General features: G+C 32.7%; 2 protein-coding genes across 2 annotated transcripts; both read right to left on the bottom strand.

Annotated features, from left to right (window-relative positions):
* Positions 1-11,101: 11,101 nt before the first annotated feature.
* TRUGW13939_03543 (uncharacterized protein) lies at positions 11,102-13,378 on the bottom strand (the record flags this gene model as incomplete). Its single annotated transcript, XM_035486723.1, has 1 exon — positions 11,102-13,378. The coding sequence occupies one exon, from the start codon at positions 13,376-13,378 to the stop codon at positions 11,102-11,104; it is 2,277 nt and encodes a 758-aa protein (XP_035342616.1).
* Positions 13,379-16,161: 2,783 nt separating this feature from the next.
* On the bottom strand, positions 16,162-17,064 carry TRUGW13939_03542 (uncharacterized protein; the record flags this gene model as incomplete). The annotated part of the gene is made up of 1 exon (XM_035486722.1): positions 16,162-17,064. The coding sequence occupies one exon, from the start codon at positions 17,062-17,064 to the stop codon at positions 16,162-16,164; it is 903 nt and encodes a 300-aa protein (XP_035342615.1).
* Positions 17,065-17,307: the final 243 nt, after the last annotated feature.

The following is a 17,307-nucleotide window of genomic DNA, read 5'->3' as shown; positions in this document are numbered from 1 at the left end:
GATATATCAGCTTATAAAGATACAAAGATATCAATCTTATGGTTAATTATAATTATTACTAGTCCTATTAGGACTAAATAAAAGCTTATCTATAGACTTTATTATAAACCTATCTCTGAGCAGACTTTAGAAAAAAATTTATAACTCTATATTAATTATTATTAACCACTTTACTAAGCTAGACACCTATATTTTTTATAAAAAGAGTATTAATACTAAAAAACTTACAGATATAATAACTAAAAAAGTTTTCAATATCTATAGCTATCTAGATAGTATTATTACTGACCAAAGATTACTTTTTACTAGCAAATTCTAGTCTAAACTAATATATTAGTTTAAAATTAAATAATAATTAAATACTATTTTCTACTCACAGACAGACAGCTAGACAGAAAGATTAAACCAGATTATAGAATATTATCTGCGTTGCTATACAAACTAGTAATAGAATAATTAGATATAATATTTGTCAGTAGCTTAATTTATTTATAATAACTTGAAATATATAAGTACTAGGACAACCCTATTTAGAAGCCTAATTAGCTTCAACCTAAAGCCTTTCTTTAATAACTATATTGAATCTTCTATAATTTAATCAACATAAGAGCGTGTTGAGAAATTAAAAGAAATTAGGGAGTAGATGAAGCTTTATCTTAAAAAAATAACTAAGATGTAAGCTATCTATTATAATAAATATTATCAACCAAAAAAGTACACTATAAGTAACCAGGTATTATTATTTATAAAAAATCTTAAATCCCTTAGACTAAATAAGAAGCTTGACTTCCTATATAAAGAAAGCTTTAAGATTATTAAAAGAATAGAAAAGCAAGCTTACCAGCTCCAGCTACTAATAAATTAGTATTAAATTTATTTTATTTTCTATATCTCCTTATTAGAACTATATTATCTATAGAAAAATAAAAAAGTGAACAAAAACTATAAACAATTATTATAGATAACAAAGAAGAATAGGAAATTAAAGCTATTATTAATTATTATATCTACTATAGATAAACTAAGTACTTGATAAAATAGCTTAGATATTCTTCTTATAAGAATAAATAATTAGATAAAAAAGATCTTAGCAATGCAAAAGAACTCTTTAAGAAATATTATCAATCAGTAGTCTACAAAATAAAAAAAAGATAGACTCTTTTTCTAAAAATAGGTTTTTTAGTCTTTATCACTTTAGAGCCTCCTACCTAAAGCTGACTAGGAACTATAAAAGCTCTAACTCAGAACTATTTTAATATATAAATATAACCTCTTTATCTCTACTATACCCCTTAGTACCACCAACAAAGATTACTATTTAACTATAAAAAAAAGCTAGCTGTACTCTAGAATCACTCTTTCTATTTTTCTCACCAGCTTTTAGGTTTAATAAGGATTCTATAAAGAAATCATATAACAAAAAAAAAGATTTCATTATTCAAAAAAATAAAAGAAAACTAACCATTAAGACTAAACTATTATCCTAAAAGACTACCTTACACGGAAAGACTCTACAAAACATCACCATAGCAGTAGACAGTAGAGGAAGCAAGAACAGTAGAGATAACAACAGACACAATATCAAAATATTTATTCTATTACTATTAGTACTAGACTAGACAAAAACCCTATTAAAAATAAATATCAAAAAAAGATTACACTTACTTACTAATTCAAGATTTAAAAAATCTAACCTATAATATCTTTAATCTAGTTAAGACAGGTTTTCAATACTATAATTTAGTCTAACTCAGATAGTCCTAGCGAGCAAATCTGTGATTAAAAGGATAACGAGGATAGCTCTTTATAGAGTATCCCCTTGATAATCTAAATCTAATTAGTGGCTGCCTAGATAGCCTCTAAAAATATATCTAAGTGGAATATTATTTATATAATACAGAATAAAGCTAATTATAAATTTAATATAGAATCATATTTTATTTTTAAATAGAAATAGTAATAATACTTTTCTATTAATAGATACTATATATAGAAATTCTAGTAGCAGTCTACTAATTTTATATAATATAAATAGAGATAGCTCTACTAAAGTATTAAATATTTATCCACTACAAAGACAGTACTAAAGTATATAGAAGGGACCCTTATTAATTAAGCTGACTTTTAACTAATTAATTAATATAGACTGCGTACTCTAAGTATATATAAAAAAGCCCTAAATTGAGGATTATAATATCCTAAAAAATCTAGCTAGTCGCTAGACAGAAAAATATTAGAGATATCCAGAGCAGAAGCCACCAGTATAGGCATCTTAAAGGTGGCCTATATATAATAAGAAGTCTTATCAGTATTCTTTACCATATTTTCAATTAAGAAAGCTGAAATAGTATTCTTAATAAGGCTAGACTTAAGGTAATTAATTATATTAGTATCAGGCTTAAAAAATAATAAATCTAAATCTTTTTAAAAATTAGATATACTTATTAGTATTTACTATATATATTATCTATTTAGACTTTAAGACAGAGTCTATTAGAAAAAAGAAATTAAAATTGATTTGAGAAAGCCTATATTAAACTATTTATAATAGTAAAGAGTACATTAAATTCTTTAATAATAATAGCAAAAAGAGTAAAAATATTCTTCTATTATTCAAATCTATTAGCTAATAATCTAATAACTACTAAATATCTATTATAAGAAATCTTAAAAATAACTATAGTAACTTAGGATACCAAAGCATTATACTATTTTATTAAGAACTAATTTAAAGCCAACTAGGAGTCTCTTAAGGAAGTATTTACTAGAATAGAGTAGTAAGTACTATAGCTATAATAAGTAAAGCCTAAGGGTCTATAATAGATTAGAATTTTCTATAATAACATCAAGATAGGTTAATATATATCTAAACTAGGAGATAAATAGGCTTAGATACATGGGGAACTATTATTGGCAAAGACAGAAGCAGAACAGGATAAAGAAAAAAACTTAATTCTAAGAAATACTATAATTTTAGATTAGTAAAATATCCGTGATAGCTTCTAATTTAAAACTAATTAATAAAGGAATCAATAAGGGGCATATACCAAGATATTACTATATATAGATAAAAAACATCCTATATTTATTTTTGGAGTTTCTATATATTAATATACATATAGGTAGACCTATCTATTACTGCACTAAACTGCTTTCTGAATTAGGAAACTATGATATCTTTTATTTTGATTGGCCGGCTACCGCAGCAATCACTATATTAGATAATAAGGTTATTCCTAATCTATGTATATAAAGTCTTGAGGACGATCTCTTCTAGAAGAGATAGATTATAAAGTACTAAGCTTGAGAATGCCTGATCTGGTTTATAAAGATCTACATCTCCGCTAAGGGTTGAGTTGATCTATTATAAATAATATATTAGAAAGGATGCATCTACCCCTTATACTCATGGAATATAACCTCATTAGAAGATAGGGTCTTATTTAGATCAGGCTTATAAGCTTGAGAACCTTTTCCCCTAGATGAAGGGGCTCAAGCGGTTTATTCTATATCAATATAACCCATCTCTATTTATTTTATATACTGCCTCGACTCCTAGTAGGAACCCCCTCGGAGCCCAGTAGGTTCCAACTCCCTCATATATAAGTCTTTCAGACACCACCCACTTTACAGTATTACATTGAAATTCTTTTATTTAAACAGACTTAAATCTAGTTAAATACTTTCTTTATGTTCTTCTAATTTAATTATAATATTTTTAGTTTATTATACAAATCCTTTGATTATAATTTATTCTTTAAAATTTTATATAGTGTATTATAAATTTATCTTATATATTTAAATTCTATTTTTCCTAATATATACTTTGCTAATATAATTTATTAATACTTCTGAGTTAAAGAGTAATTTAGCTTTATATCTATTAATTATTCTTTTAATAATAATTACAGTTTCTCTTATTTTGATAGTTATAGCAATAAAATGGTGTCTCTTTCTATGTCTTTTAAGATATTATTTCTATAATAGAATAATTTTAGTCTAATCTTTATTGGTATAGATGACTTATTTTTTATAATATAGATATTTTTTTGTATAGTATTCGTCAGTTTTAATATTATTATAGAAAAAATATTAAATTTCTTCTATATAGCACCAATATTCATTCTAATTTTTTAGATAATCTAGAATAGGTTGATAGATAATTATTAGTACTATTAGTTTCTATTTATTCTTTTTTTTTTTTTTAAGGTAAGTTAGATATTTTGACTTATAGTATTGTATTTAGTGTATCTTCTTATAATAATGTTTTCTATATTATAGGTAATATATATATAAATATCTTTTAATATATCTAAGTATTAGATAGCATAACTATATTTCTTTGATAAGTAAGATGTATTTAAATTTATTTATAAGTATAATATTCTTTTTTCTGTGCATATCATAGTTATAGAATATCTACTTATGATATTTTTTATATTTAAGGATATGTTGTTGGTATATCTAAATAGAGTCTTCCTAATATATTGATTTAGATGGTTTATGTCAATCGGTTCAACAACTCGTCACCAAGATGTGAATCAGGGTAGGTATTCTGCTAACAGAAGGCAAGATGAGAAGGTTGTGTAAAGTAATCTTAGAATAAGTAAAGTACTATTGCAATAATAGACTATAAAGTATATTGAAAAATAATAGTAATATATTATTTATTTAAAAGAATAAAATATAATAAACTAGATATATAATAATAAATAAATATTTTTATATAGTTAATCTTAAATATACTAAGTATAATCAAGCTTTGCTTAACTATATTATTAATATAGTTTCTTAGTATAGTCTTATTCTATTAACCATATAGTTATATATTATAATATACTTTTACTAGTATAGTACATATATACTATTAGAATGTATCTATATTAAGTATACTTATATAGAATAAATAGTTCTATACTAAGTATATCTATATAGAAATAATATAGCTATACTATTAAAATATATATTTACTTGGTATATCTTTACTGAATTAATATATCTATACTATTTAGATTATATAAGTTCCTATATAGTCATTTCTGTTTTTATTTCTATAATTAGTAAGTCTACTCTATAGAAGTTTTAGACAGCTTATTTATATAAGTAGTATTCACTATTTATTGATTAGCTAAGTATTTATAATTCTTATAATAATTCTTTTCTTTAAAGGCTGGTATCTTAATAGTTTTATAAATAGTTACAGGCCTTTGTTACTTAAATAGGCTAATTTCTTTCTTATTAATATTCTTGATAATGATATTCTAATTATATTATTAAAGCAAAATATTAATAAAAATAATCTGTTTATCTATATTATTAAAATTAAGATTATTTTTTTTTTCTTTTGCTATAAGTATATTTTTTTAAGAAAATCATATATTAAGTTAGAAATTTTAAAATATTGTAATAAGTATATTTATAGTGATTATAATTATTATATTAAAATAGTATCTTTAGATTTAGCTTAGAAGAAGTTATTAGCTACTTAAAAAAAGATTAAAAAAGATAAAAAAATAATTTTAACAAAATTTTTTTATTTTAAAAAGTAGTAAAAACTATTTTAGAAATATATCAGTTAATTTATTTAAATAGATATTAAAAATATAAAAAAGTTAGAGTATCTAAAAAAAAAGAAAAAAAAGAAATAGAAATAAAAGATTAAGTTATAAAAATTAAATAAAATAATTATAATTATTATTTAAAAGTTTTTTATATTATTTAATAACAAGTTTAACTATATCTTCTCTAAATTTTTTTCTAGTAAAATACTTAAATCTTTTTAGAGTAATTTAAATATCTAACTAGTTTCTATAAATTATATTTAAGTCTATATTCTTTTTAGCTAATTAAATAAAAGATTTTTCTATTTACTAATTTTCTTTTTAAAATATTTTTAACTTTATATTTATTTTTAGTTGTTTCGTTGTTACTATTTTCTAGATTTTTAATTAATTTTAATAATAAAATATAGAATACTAAGTATATTTTTATTTTTATTAATAGTTAAAGTTTATAATTATTATTAGTAAGTTTTTTTTAAATTATAAAAGATCTATATTTAATAATATTAAGTTTGTTATTTAATCTCTTACTTAAAATATTAAATTTTTTCTATCTAATTATTTATTATAATAAATAAACTTTCTTTTTTTTTTTAAAGATTAGTGTATTCTTATACTTCTTATTATAATAGATCTTTATTTAGTTTTTAGTCTATTTAATATCTTTTAATATTATCTAATAGAATATTTGTAGTTTATTAGCTTATATTATTATAGCTTTAGATAATTCTTTTTATAGTACTTTAGACTATATTATTTTTAGGTATTGTTCAAGATTTATAAAATATAGAACTTATTTTATTATAGTATTTTCTATATTATTTAATATAAATTATGCTAATAGTAGCAGTTTTATCTAATTATTTTATTTTTAATCTAAATAATATTAAAAATATTATTTAACTATTTAAATTATTCTTTTAGACTAGCTATTAGTCTGTTGGTAATTTATAATTAATAATTTATAATATATTCTATATACTTTTATAATTATTTACTAATATTTAGATATAAATAATTTGTCTTAGTCTATAATAAGTTTATTTAATAATCTAGTCTATATAAAAACTTTTTATAATATAAATTTTATATATTATTTTACTATTATATTTTTTAATATTAGTTTTAAAATAATATATTTTATAAATTAGTTAATTATTATTATAGTATTAGTATAAATAACTCTTGTTATTAGATCTTTAGACTATAGTAATCTTTAGATAAAGTTAATAATAATATTTTTCTATACTTCTTTTAGTACTTCTAGTATTTATATTTTTTTAAAAAATTTATAATATACTGCTTTATTTCTATTATATTCATTATAGTTTCTAATATAATTCTTAACCCTTTTTTATATATAAAAAAAATAGAATATTCAAGTAATTATTTCAACTATTCTTTTAACTCCTTAATACCCTTTTATAAAAGGATTATAGTATTACTGAATAACTTCTATAGTTATATTCTATGATACTATAATCATTCTATTCTATATCACTAAGCTTTTCTGAATATTTTTTGTAACTTATCCAGCTTATAATTCTTTATCAACAACTTTTATTGCGGTTGTAATGATTATATTATAATTATAGCATAGAACTCCTAATTCTTTTTATAGAATGTTTATCTTAAGGAGTTCTATCCTGATTACATAATCTAGTTATCTGCTCAATATATCTATAGCTATATTTTATTTTTCTAGAATATGTTCAATCTTATAATTAAATTTAGCTAGTTCTTTAGCCTATTATATTTATCTTCTAGATAATTCTTTTGTTATTATAAAGTATTTTAAATTATAATAATTACTTTTAATAATTACTTTATATTTTACTTTTTAGAGATAATATCGCTATTATTAAAATGCTTAAATTATTATAAGTAATTCTTAGTTATAGATATTATAGTTAATTTCTACTAATATAAACTTTCTTAAGTAGAATATAACAATCTATATTTCTCTTTTTTTATTAATTTATTTATAGATTACTTTAAAAGTATATCTAGATATATCTATTCATAGAATACTTTATAATTCTAGATTAAATAGTTATAAAATTAACATAATTTTAATAAGTTTTTTAATATTTTTAAAAAATTATTGTCTTCTTATTATTTAATTAAATAGTTTATCTTTTTTTAATAATTCTATTATTAGTATTATAATATTTAAGTATTTCTTAAAATATTATTAAATATATTTACTAGCTCTAAGAAAAGATTATATATTATAAATATTCATTAAAATTAGCTATTTAAGGATAATATCTATTTTTTTTTTCAGTATTTTTAATCTGTTTATTATATATATTATTCCTAGATAGTTAACTTATATAATGTTAAATTTATATTTTTTAATTTTAAGAGTTAATTCTGCTTTTATAAGTTTTATTATAACTAGTTATATATAGTTATTATATTTCTTTAAGTCTTTTAAATAGATTATAATATTATTAAAATATACTATAATAAAAAAATTAAAATATTTTTATAGGATATAGATTATAAATTTTATAAATTTTATTAATAGCTATTTAAGTCCTATAGGCGTTACTAGCTATTTATATAGTCCTAAGTCTATAAGAAATATTATTTTCTAGATATTATCATTTTTTATTTATAGATTATAGTATCCTTATTTAATATTAAATATTGTTATAATTTTTACGCCTTATAATAAATCTCTCTTCTATTCTGAATATAATATTTTATTTATATTATCTTTAGTTATATTATTTAATTTTTAGTAGTTGATGATTATTTATAATAATCTATTATATTTTAATATAAATATTATTTATATAAAAGTCTTTATTTTTAATTCTCTAATATAATCAGCTGCTAAGAATTTCTTAATAAATTCCTTAGTAGTTTAGAGTTTATTTTATAAAATTTATTATTACTTAACTTATAATACCTATATTCTTATTTTAAAAGATATTTCTACTTCATATTTTTTTTTATATTATAGTAGTTAGTATTCTTTTTTTATAAATAATTTAATAAAGTCTTAATATTTTTTTAATAGCTTGTTAAGTACTTTCTTTAATTCTTTTTTATAGATTTCTTTTAGTTTCTTTTATATTTTAATTTATTAGTCTATTTTATTTATTTCTTTAGTATATTTTATCTTTAATTATTAGTTTAGTTTAATCTCTATTTGCTTTGTTTGTAGTATCTTTAGATTTATTAATACTATCTTATATTTCTAGTTAATGATAAGATTATATTTTTATAGCTATATTATTCTAAGTATAATATTAAAATCTTTTTATTTAAACAGATTTAAATCTAATTAGATACTTTCTTTATGTTTTTCTAATTTAAGTATAATATTTTTAGTTTATTATATAAATCCTTTAATTATAATTTATTTTTTAAAATTTTATATAGTATATTATAGATTTATTTTATATATTTAGATTCTATTTTTCTTAATATATATCTTACTAATATAATTTATTAATACTTTTAAGTTAAAGAGTAACTTGGCTTTATATTTATTAATTATTTCTTTAATAATAATTATAGTTTCTCTTGTCTTAATAGTTATAGTAATAAGATAATATCTTTTTTTATATTTTTTAAGATATTATTTCTGTGATAGAGTAATTTTAGTTTAATCTTTATTAGTATAGATAACTTATTCTTTATAATATAGATATTTTTTAGTATAGCATTGATTAGTTTTAATACTATTATAGAAAAGATATTAAATTTTTTCTATATAGCACTAATATTTATTCTAGCTCTTTAGATAGTCTAGGATAGATTAATAGATAATTATTAGTGCTATTAGCTTCTATTTATTTTTTTTCTTTTTTTTGAGATAAGTTAGATAACTTAATTTATAATATTATGTTTAGTATATTTTCTTATAATAATATTTTTTATATTGTGGATAGTATATATATAAATATTTTTCAATATATTTAAGTATTAAATAATATAATTATATTCTTTTAATAAATAAAATATATTTAAATTTATTTATAAGTATGATGTTTTTTTTTCTATATATATTATATTTATAAAATATCTACTCATGGCATTTTTTGTATTTAAGGATATATTATTAGTATATTTAAATAAAGTCTTCTCAATATACTAATTTAGATGGTTTATAACTGTATTCTTGTTTTAGTTCTTTATAGTTAATTTTAAAAAATTCTTTTATTATTTTAAAGTTTTTATTGTCTATTTCTAGTTCTTTTTTGCTTATTTCTAGAATCTTAATTCTTATTCTTAGAACTGTTATATTAGTTCTTAGGACTGAATCTTATTCTTTTTTTATAATTAATAATTGTTTCTAGAATAGTCTAATTATTTTATTTACTTAGTTAATTGCTTTTATAGCATTTTTTCTAAGATTAGTTATTCTTATTAACTATAATTATTATAGAATATCTAATTCTTAATCTAAATTTTTATAGTTAACTTCTTTATCTTTTCTACTATTTTAAAATGTTAAGGAATATTAGTTTTTATTTTTTAATAAAAAATCATTAATATACTATCTAATAGTTTTACTATATTAATCGTCTCTATAAAGTTCTCTAATTAGTTCTTTCTTTTAATTTTATCGTAAATGAGGTTATACTTTTTCTAAACTCTATCTAAAGCGTTTCTTAGATTATCTAGAGCTATTTTCTAGCTTAAAATTCTTAAGCGTATTATATATTTCTTTTTCTAATATTAATTCCTAGAAGTCTTTGACTTTATTAATCTATTTATTTTCTAACTTCTTTTCTTTACTATTTAAAAAAATCATAATTATCTGGTATATAACTATAATTTATTAATAAACTATTATTATTTTTTAAAAACTAGTATTACTGTTCTGTCTGTTTTATTCTAATTAATATTATTATATAAAGTATTCTTTTTGTCTATACTTGTAATAAGCTTTATTTTCTTTATACTTAGCTATTTCTTCTTTATTAATTATGTTATTAAGCTGTATTTTAATATTATTATCCTTATTATATTAGGTTCTTTATTTTATCAATATGTTAATATATTAAAGAAATTTTTTAACTTTCTTTTATCTTTAAAACTCTTATCGCTTCTGTTTAATTTTAAACAGTTTATTATTAATCTTAACTATCATCTTAATAAATCTATTAATATTATTAAATCAGTTAAATTTAATAAGTTTTATCTAGATTTCTTTTTTAAATATATTCTTAAAGATTATAATTTAAATAGTATTATTATAGTATAATAGTAGTATTATCTATTAAAATTTATTATTATTATTATTATTATTTAATCAAATTTAACGTCTATACCGAGCCCTAGGCTATGACAGACAGCGATTCGTGTGGATTAGGCCTGCTTATAGGGGTTGCCCCCTATAAACCGGTGCCTCTACCCCCATTGGATCCATGCTTTCAAGGTATCTTGCACTTTCCTCGCCCCAAGCCACTTATATGCGCAGGACGATTCGGGGGCTTATAGTGGGTGGCAACCACTACCCCCTCCTTATGGCCACTAACGTTTGGGCGTTGCCTACAATAGCGGGCCGCCCCTGCCCGCTATCCTTCCCCCTCTCGCTCTCCCTCATCCAGGGCCTCAATGCCCCAATTATCAGTCTTATAGGCCTGCTCCCAGGCCTGTTGGTTATCCTCTCGCTCCCTAATGGCCCCTATAAACGCCAGCAGCGCTGTAGTGGCCTTTGGGTCCTGGAATAGGCGTGCTTCGGGGCACTGCTCGCTATCCTGCAGGGCCTTTACCCCCGCTTCGGCCAAGCCGGCATATAGTTTTTCCCGCTGGTGGCACCACTGTCGACAGTTTGTAAGAAGGTGTCTTACCGTCTCAGTCCCCCTAGAGCACCCCAAGCAATTAGGGAAGTCTCGGGCCTTAATTCGGTGCAAATAGGCCCCAATTGGTGCGTGGCCAGTCTTGAACTGGTAATATCGCCGCGCTAGGTGCTTGGGGGTGTTCGCCAACATTGGGTCAAGCTTCCATCCCCGGGGGGGATAGTAGGCCTGGCTTGCCCGCTGGGCACGCTTTGCAAGCTTTGCAGCAAGCCAGTTGGCCCTGGCAGCTCTATAAGCTTCGGTACAGGCCCGTTGAGCATGTGCCAGTGAGATGCCCGAGTATTTGCCTGTTCGGGGCTTCCCCGCAGCTTTCTTGGCGGCTTTATCGGCCTCTTCGTTGCCTGGGACCCCCTTATGGCCTGGCACCCAGCATATAGTAACCCTGCGGCCGGTGGCCTGCAGTTCCTTGGCTAGATCATGTGCCCGCAGCGCCAGGGCTTGGCCAGGGCCTGGCTGGGTATGCTGAAGCCTGCCTATAGCGGCTTGAGCATCGAGAAACACCCTAATTGGCCCTCTAAGATTCTCTGCCAGCGCCCACTCTAGGGCTTCGACTACTCCTATTAGTTCTGCATCAAAGACTTCGAAGCCTGCGCCCAGGGGAGCTAGGCGCGACCTCCAGGGGCCAATAAGTGGCTTATAAGCTACCGCAGCGCCTACGCGCTGATCGTCTAACCTGGAACCGTCTGAGTAAAGGTCAGTGTTCCCTATCCCACTTAGGGGGTCTGAGGCTAATTGCATAGCGGTTTCAGGGGAGTCTATCCTGAAATCTAGTGGTATAGACCTATTACCAGGCTCTATTGTACGCTCAAAGCCCTGGGAGGGGTCGGCGGTCAAGGCCTCTCGTAGCCTGCGGGCCAGGCCCATGCCCAGCTTCCAGGGGCCTCGGCGGGTTGGTGTTGCCCAAGCTCGGTCTTCTAGCGGCTGCTCTCCAGGCTGTGCATGGGCGTCTCCCTCCCTAAGCGTTATGGGGAGTATTTCTGCTGCTGGATGCCCCTGGGGGAGTCCTAGGAGTCTCAGGGCATACCGCCGCTGTTTACTATCTAATAGGGCCTCTGCTGGTTCCAAAGCTGCCTCCCTTATAAGCGGTCCTAATGGGGTGGACTTCAGCATGCCTGTGACTGCCCGGGCCTGGTTATTAATTAGGCCCTGCAGTCCTTCTAGGCAGTTCTTTTGCCCATGCCACCAAAGCTCGGCCCCATAAAGCGCCACTGACTGCGCGGTGGCCTTTTGGATTCGCCATGCCAGGCCTGGGGGGAGCCCCTGGGCCTTGCACAGTGCCCGCACTCGTCTTTCAGTATTTTGACCTTTTTGCAGGCGGTACTTATAGTGGGCTTTGAGGGTAAGCTTTGGATCTAGTAAGACCCCTAACCACCGGATGGCTGTTGGGGAGAATGCCACTAAAGCGTCTCCTACCTGCACCCTAGCTTCCTGGACCTGATTTTTATGTTCCCTGCTGGTGGCCCTAGAGAATAGGATGGCCTCTGTCTTTTTAGGGTCGAATTTGACGCTATTTGCCAGTCCCCACTCAATAGCAGCTTTTGCCGCTGCTTCTAGCTGCCTGCAGATCTCAGAGACCGAGCTTCCCTGGGCTACCAGGCCTATGTCATCGGCATAGGACAGGGCCTTGATCCCTGGCACCTGCTGTTCCATAGCCTGAAACACACCCCGGATATAGATAAGAAAGAGGATTGGGGAGACCGGTGAGCCCTGGGGCAGCCCTGAGTCAATAGGCTGTTCAGGGGCTTTATAACCGTCAATTACGAGGCTGACCCTTCTATTTGTAAGGAAGGATAAGGTCCACCTTATAAGGTCATTATCCAGGCCTGCAGCTTCCATAGCCTCACTAAGCTTATAGGGGTCAACATGGTCGAAGGCCCCCATAACGTCAATAAAGATAGTGCCTGTGAGAAGCTTTTGAGTCCATCCCTCGTGCACTGTTTGCACGAGGCAGGCCACCGCGTCAATAGCCCCACGGCCCCGCCTGCACCCCATTTGTCCAGGGTGTAAAGCCCCCTGGGCCTCACACCAGTCCGCTATAAGGCCTGCAGCCAGCTTCTCAACAACCTTGCCCAGGCAGCTAAGCAAGCTTATCACCCTCCAGGCCTTCACCTGGGTGTAATCAGGCTTCCCTGGCTTCCGAAGTAGGATGCCTTTAGCGGTCTTCCAGGCCCCTGGGTGCACCCCAAGCCGAAAGCACTGCCTAGCCATCCCTATGATTCGGGGTGAGTCTAGTGCCCAGAGTAGCCGGCATGCTTTAAAATTGAGCCTGTCGGCCCCCGGAGCTTTCTTAATGCTCTGGCTGAATAGGGCCTGATGCACCCGCTCTGGCGTTATAAGCATGTGGGCCTGTCCACCTGGCAGCTCCCCAGGAGGGGAGCTACGGGGGGCGTTAGGAAATGCCATTTCCCTGATTAGGGCTTCTTTATCGGCCATGGTAGTGGCAGGGGGAGCCCCTAGATCCGGGCCTTGGAGTGCTGGGGTGGTGGGATTAGTCCGTGGCTTAGTGTACTGTAGGGCTATCCAACACCTATTAGGATCTCCTGGAGAAGGCTTTTCCAGGCCATCCCTAGGGCCTTTGGGAAAAGGGTTCCCAGTGGGGTTAGAACCTTTTTTCCACTCTTCCTTCCCCCCAGGGCCTCCCTCAGCAAGGAAGGCCTCCCAGCAGGTCCTTTTAGCCGCCTTTATTTCATGGTAATAAGCGGTTCTTGCAGCCTTGAATTCGGTGTCGGTACAGGCATGGGCCTGCCACCGCTTGCGGGCTGCAGCCCATAAGCTCCGGGCTTGCCGCAGCTCTGGCTTCCACCACCGCTTAGAGCGTGCACAAAGCCGTACTGCTTTGGCATGCCTATCGAGTACGCTGGTTAGGGTGTCCTGCACCCAATTGGCCTCTCTAGCAAGGTCTTCCTCGGTGCATTGATCACTAAGAGGGGGGTGGCCTACAGCCTCTGAGGCCCAAGCTGCTGTGGCCAGCTTTAGGGCTTCCTCGTTTACCTGCAGAGCTTCTATCTGCCACCCAGTAATCTCCCCGGAGATTCCTCCTGGGGGGGGTTCTAGGGCTTCCCAGGCTAGGACGATAAGCTCATGGTCAGATGTTGTAGGCTTATCCTTATCCACCTCCCAGGCTTGCAGAGGCCCTAGGGTTGGCGAGGATAACGCTAAATCAATAATTGACACCCCCTCGGTCTTCTTATAGCGTGTGGCCTCCCCCAGTGGGTTATTAACATATAGTGAGTGCCGCTCTATAAGCTGTTCCAAGGGCTCAGCGTTAACCCGGCCCTTGGCCAGTGGGTTCCACGAAGGGCTATGGGCGTTGAAATCACCCACTAATAGGCACCTACCCACTATAAGCAGGTCCCAGTCTGCGTCCTCGATGGCCCGGCGTCGTCTAGGGAAGGCCCCTTGCCACCGGTAACTGGCCCCAATCCACACATCATAGCAGTTGACTATTCTAGTGCGTCGGGGGGCATGCCCGCTAATTATTGGTGCTTCCCATATGTCCAGGGCCTGTAAATAGGGGTGGTCTACTAAATCAGTGCGGTTCTCGACCCTAACCGCCCCTATAAGGTCTTTACGGATGGCCATAAGCACCCGTTGATCCCGCTTCTCCCCCCCTGGCCAGTACAGCAGATAGCCTGGGTGGGAGAAGTCATAAGCAATATAAGGCTCTTGCAGGCATATAATGCCTATTTGCCGCTCTATCCCCGCTTCTAGAGCCCCTAAGGTTGCGGGGTAGGTACGGCCGCAATTATGTTGAATAATCAACATTAAGAGGGGCTGCAGCTCCAGGCGTTGGTGTTGGACACGGGGATGAGTACGGTAGGGGTGATGTCCCTGGGGCATCTTCCATAGCGTCATCGACCTCCCTAAGCTTTGGGGCTTGGGGGGCGTCCTGGGTAGTGGTTGGGGGAGAAGCCTCCTCAGCAACGCCTTCCCATTCAGTCCATTCAGGGGGGGGAGGGGGCATAACGACCTCTACGCCAGGGAAGCGCTTATGGAGTCGCCGGCGGGCCTCCCGAAGCTTGGGGCACCCCGGGGAATCAGCCTGGTGCTTCCCCCCACAGTTGCCGCATTTAGTGGGTGCATGCAGGCATGGGTGGCCTGTTTGGGCCCTGCAGTCTAGCACGTTGCAGGTGTGCTCTTGGGCTTCATGGGCGCCAGCACACACGGTGCAGAGTGGTGGTCGGGTGCCGCAGCCTCTATAAGTTCGGTGGCCAATGCCGCAGCATCGGGTGCAAACGGTGTCTTTACCCACTTCGTGGTAGGGGCTGGTAGGGTGCCTGTTGCCCCCGAAGCGTACGCCCCGGGCGAGTAGCCTGCGGGCGTCATCTAGGCCTCCTACTGTTATAACGATAGTAGAGAAACGCTGCTTATTAGTCTGGATAGCCGCTATCGGCTTGATCCAGGTAGGGTTTCTCATTAGGGTGCATGTGCCCCCTAATTCAATTTCTTCCCTGGCTAGGCCTAGCCCTGAGGCGCTATAGCGGGCTACCGGCACCGCATGCACCTTAATCTTGTGCCACTGTTGGTCTGCTTCCACTGAGATGACTGCGGGGTCGACCCGGTGGCAGGCAGCCACTAATAGGTCCTTATAGGCTGGTAATAGCGAGCCTACGGTGCTTCCTTGGTCCAATAGGGCTGAGATAGCCCCTGATTCGGTGTAATTGGCGTCTATTACCCTGGCGAAGTTCGGGAAGCCTGCCTGGGCTAGGCAGCGGTTAAGCTGCAAGATGACATCGGCTTTAGACTTTCTAGGGGCGGTGCGGCCATTTTCACGCCTAAATATAAGCCTGCGGTCTCCCTTGTTGCTTCCGCGAATAGGCTTCAGGCTCCCTGGGTCCATTTGGACTTTTGGGGGCTGGTTCGGGGAGTAAGCCCGTTTTTTTTGTAACGATTTGCCACTCCTGGGCATTGCTGGCCGCTATATCGGCCCACTGGGGGCCTGCTGCGGGCTTCACCCCAGGGGGTGGTTTTGATATCGGGGGTGAGGCTCTGCGTGGCTCTATGGGCTTAGCGGCCCTATTCGGGTTAGCTTGGGGGCCATGGGCGACCTCTGCAAACGTCGTCCCCTGGGATGGCAGAGGCTGTCGTGGGCCCTGGCGGTCGCCCCCTGACGATAGGGGCTTTAGCGGGTGGTTTGGGGCGTTCGGGGAGGCCTGTTGAGCTTCTAGGGTTGAGAAACGGCGCTCTAGAGCGCCCAATTGGCCTGTGAGGCGCTGCTCCATAGCCTCTACCAGAGAGGTCATATAGGCCTTCATAGCGGCCATCTCCGCGTGCAGCGCGCTATTGCTGCTTGCAAAGTGGCCTAATAAGGCCTGTTCCATGTCCTTGTAGGCTGGGCCGATTAGGGCCTTCATGGGGGCTCTTTCTGCCCCGTCAGGGCTGTGTTCCTGTAGTCTCTTCCCTAGAGTTTTAGGTGCTTCCTGGGAGCCTGGCACGCTGCTTAGGGGGGGAAACAACTCCCTAGGGTTGATTTCCAGGCTAGGCAAGAAGCCCTCGCTCTGAGGGACTGTTGCACTTGCCTCGGGGGGCGCTGGTGGTGCTGTCCCCGCTGGGGTGCCTATATAGGCCCCTACGGGGTTCACCAGACCTAGCGCCTGCCCCCCTGGGTCTAGGGGGTGGTTGTCGATATTGGGGAGTCCAGGGGCCATAGCGAAGCCCTGGATGCCTTCCAGTAGCATTGAATTTCAAAAGGTTGATTTTTGATTTTCCCGGCGGGTCCTATTAAAATTTAATTACTAACTACTAAATAAATCTAGTTTATTATAAATATCTTAATTATCTTTCTACAGTCTATAGCTTATTAATATTTTTAAACACTTTTCTAAGTTTCTATTTAATTATAGTAAAAAATAGTAATATATTAATAATAGAATTAGTAACTCTATATCTATCTATAAGATAAATAAAACTAGTTAATTAAA

This window comes from Talaromyces rugulosus, chromosome II (assembly GCF_013368755.1).
Source record: "Talaromyces rugulosus chromosome II, complete sequence".
Classification (NCBI taxonomy): domain Eukaryota; kingdom Fungi; phylum Ascomycota; class Eurotiomycetes; order Eurotiales; family Trichocomaceae; genus Talaromyces; species Talaromyces rugulosus.
Note: the sequence above shows the minus strand (reverse complement) of the source record. Positions and strands in the feature narration are given on the sequence as shown.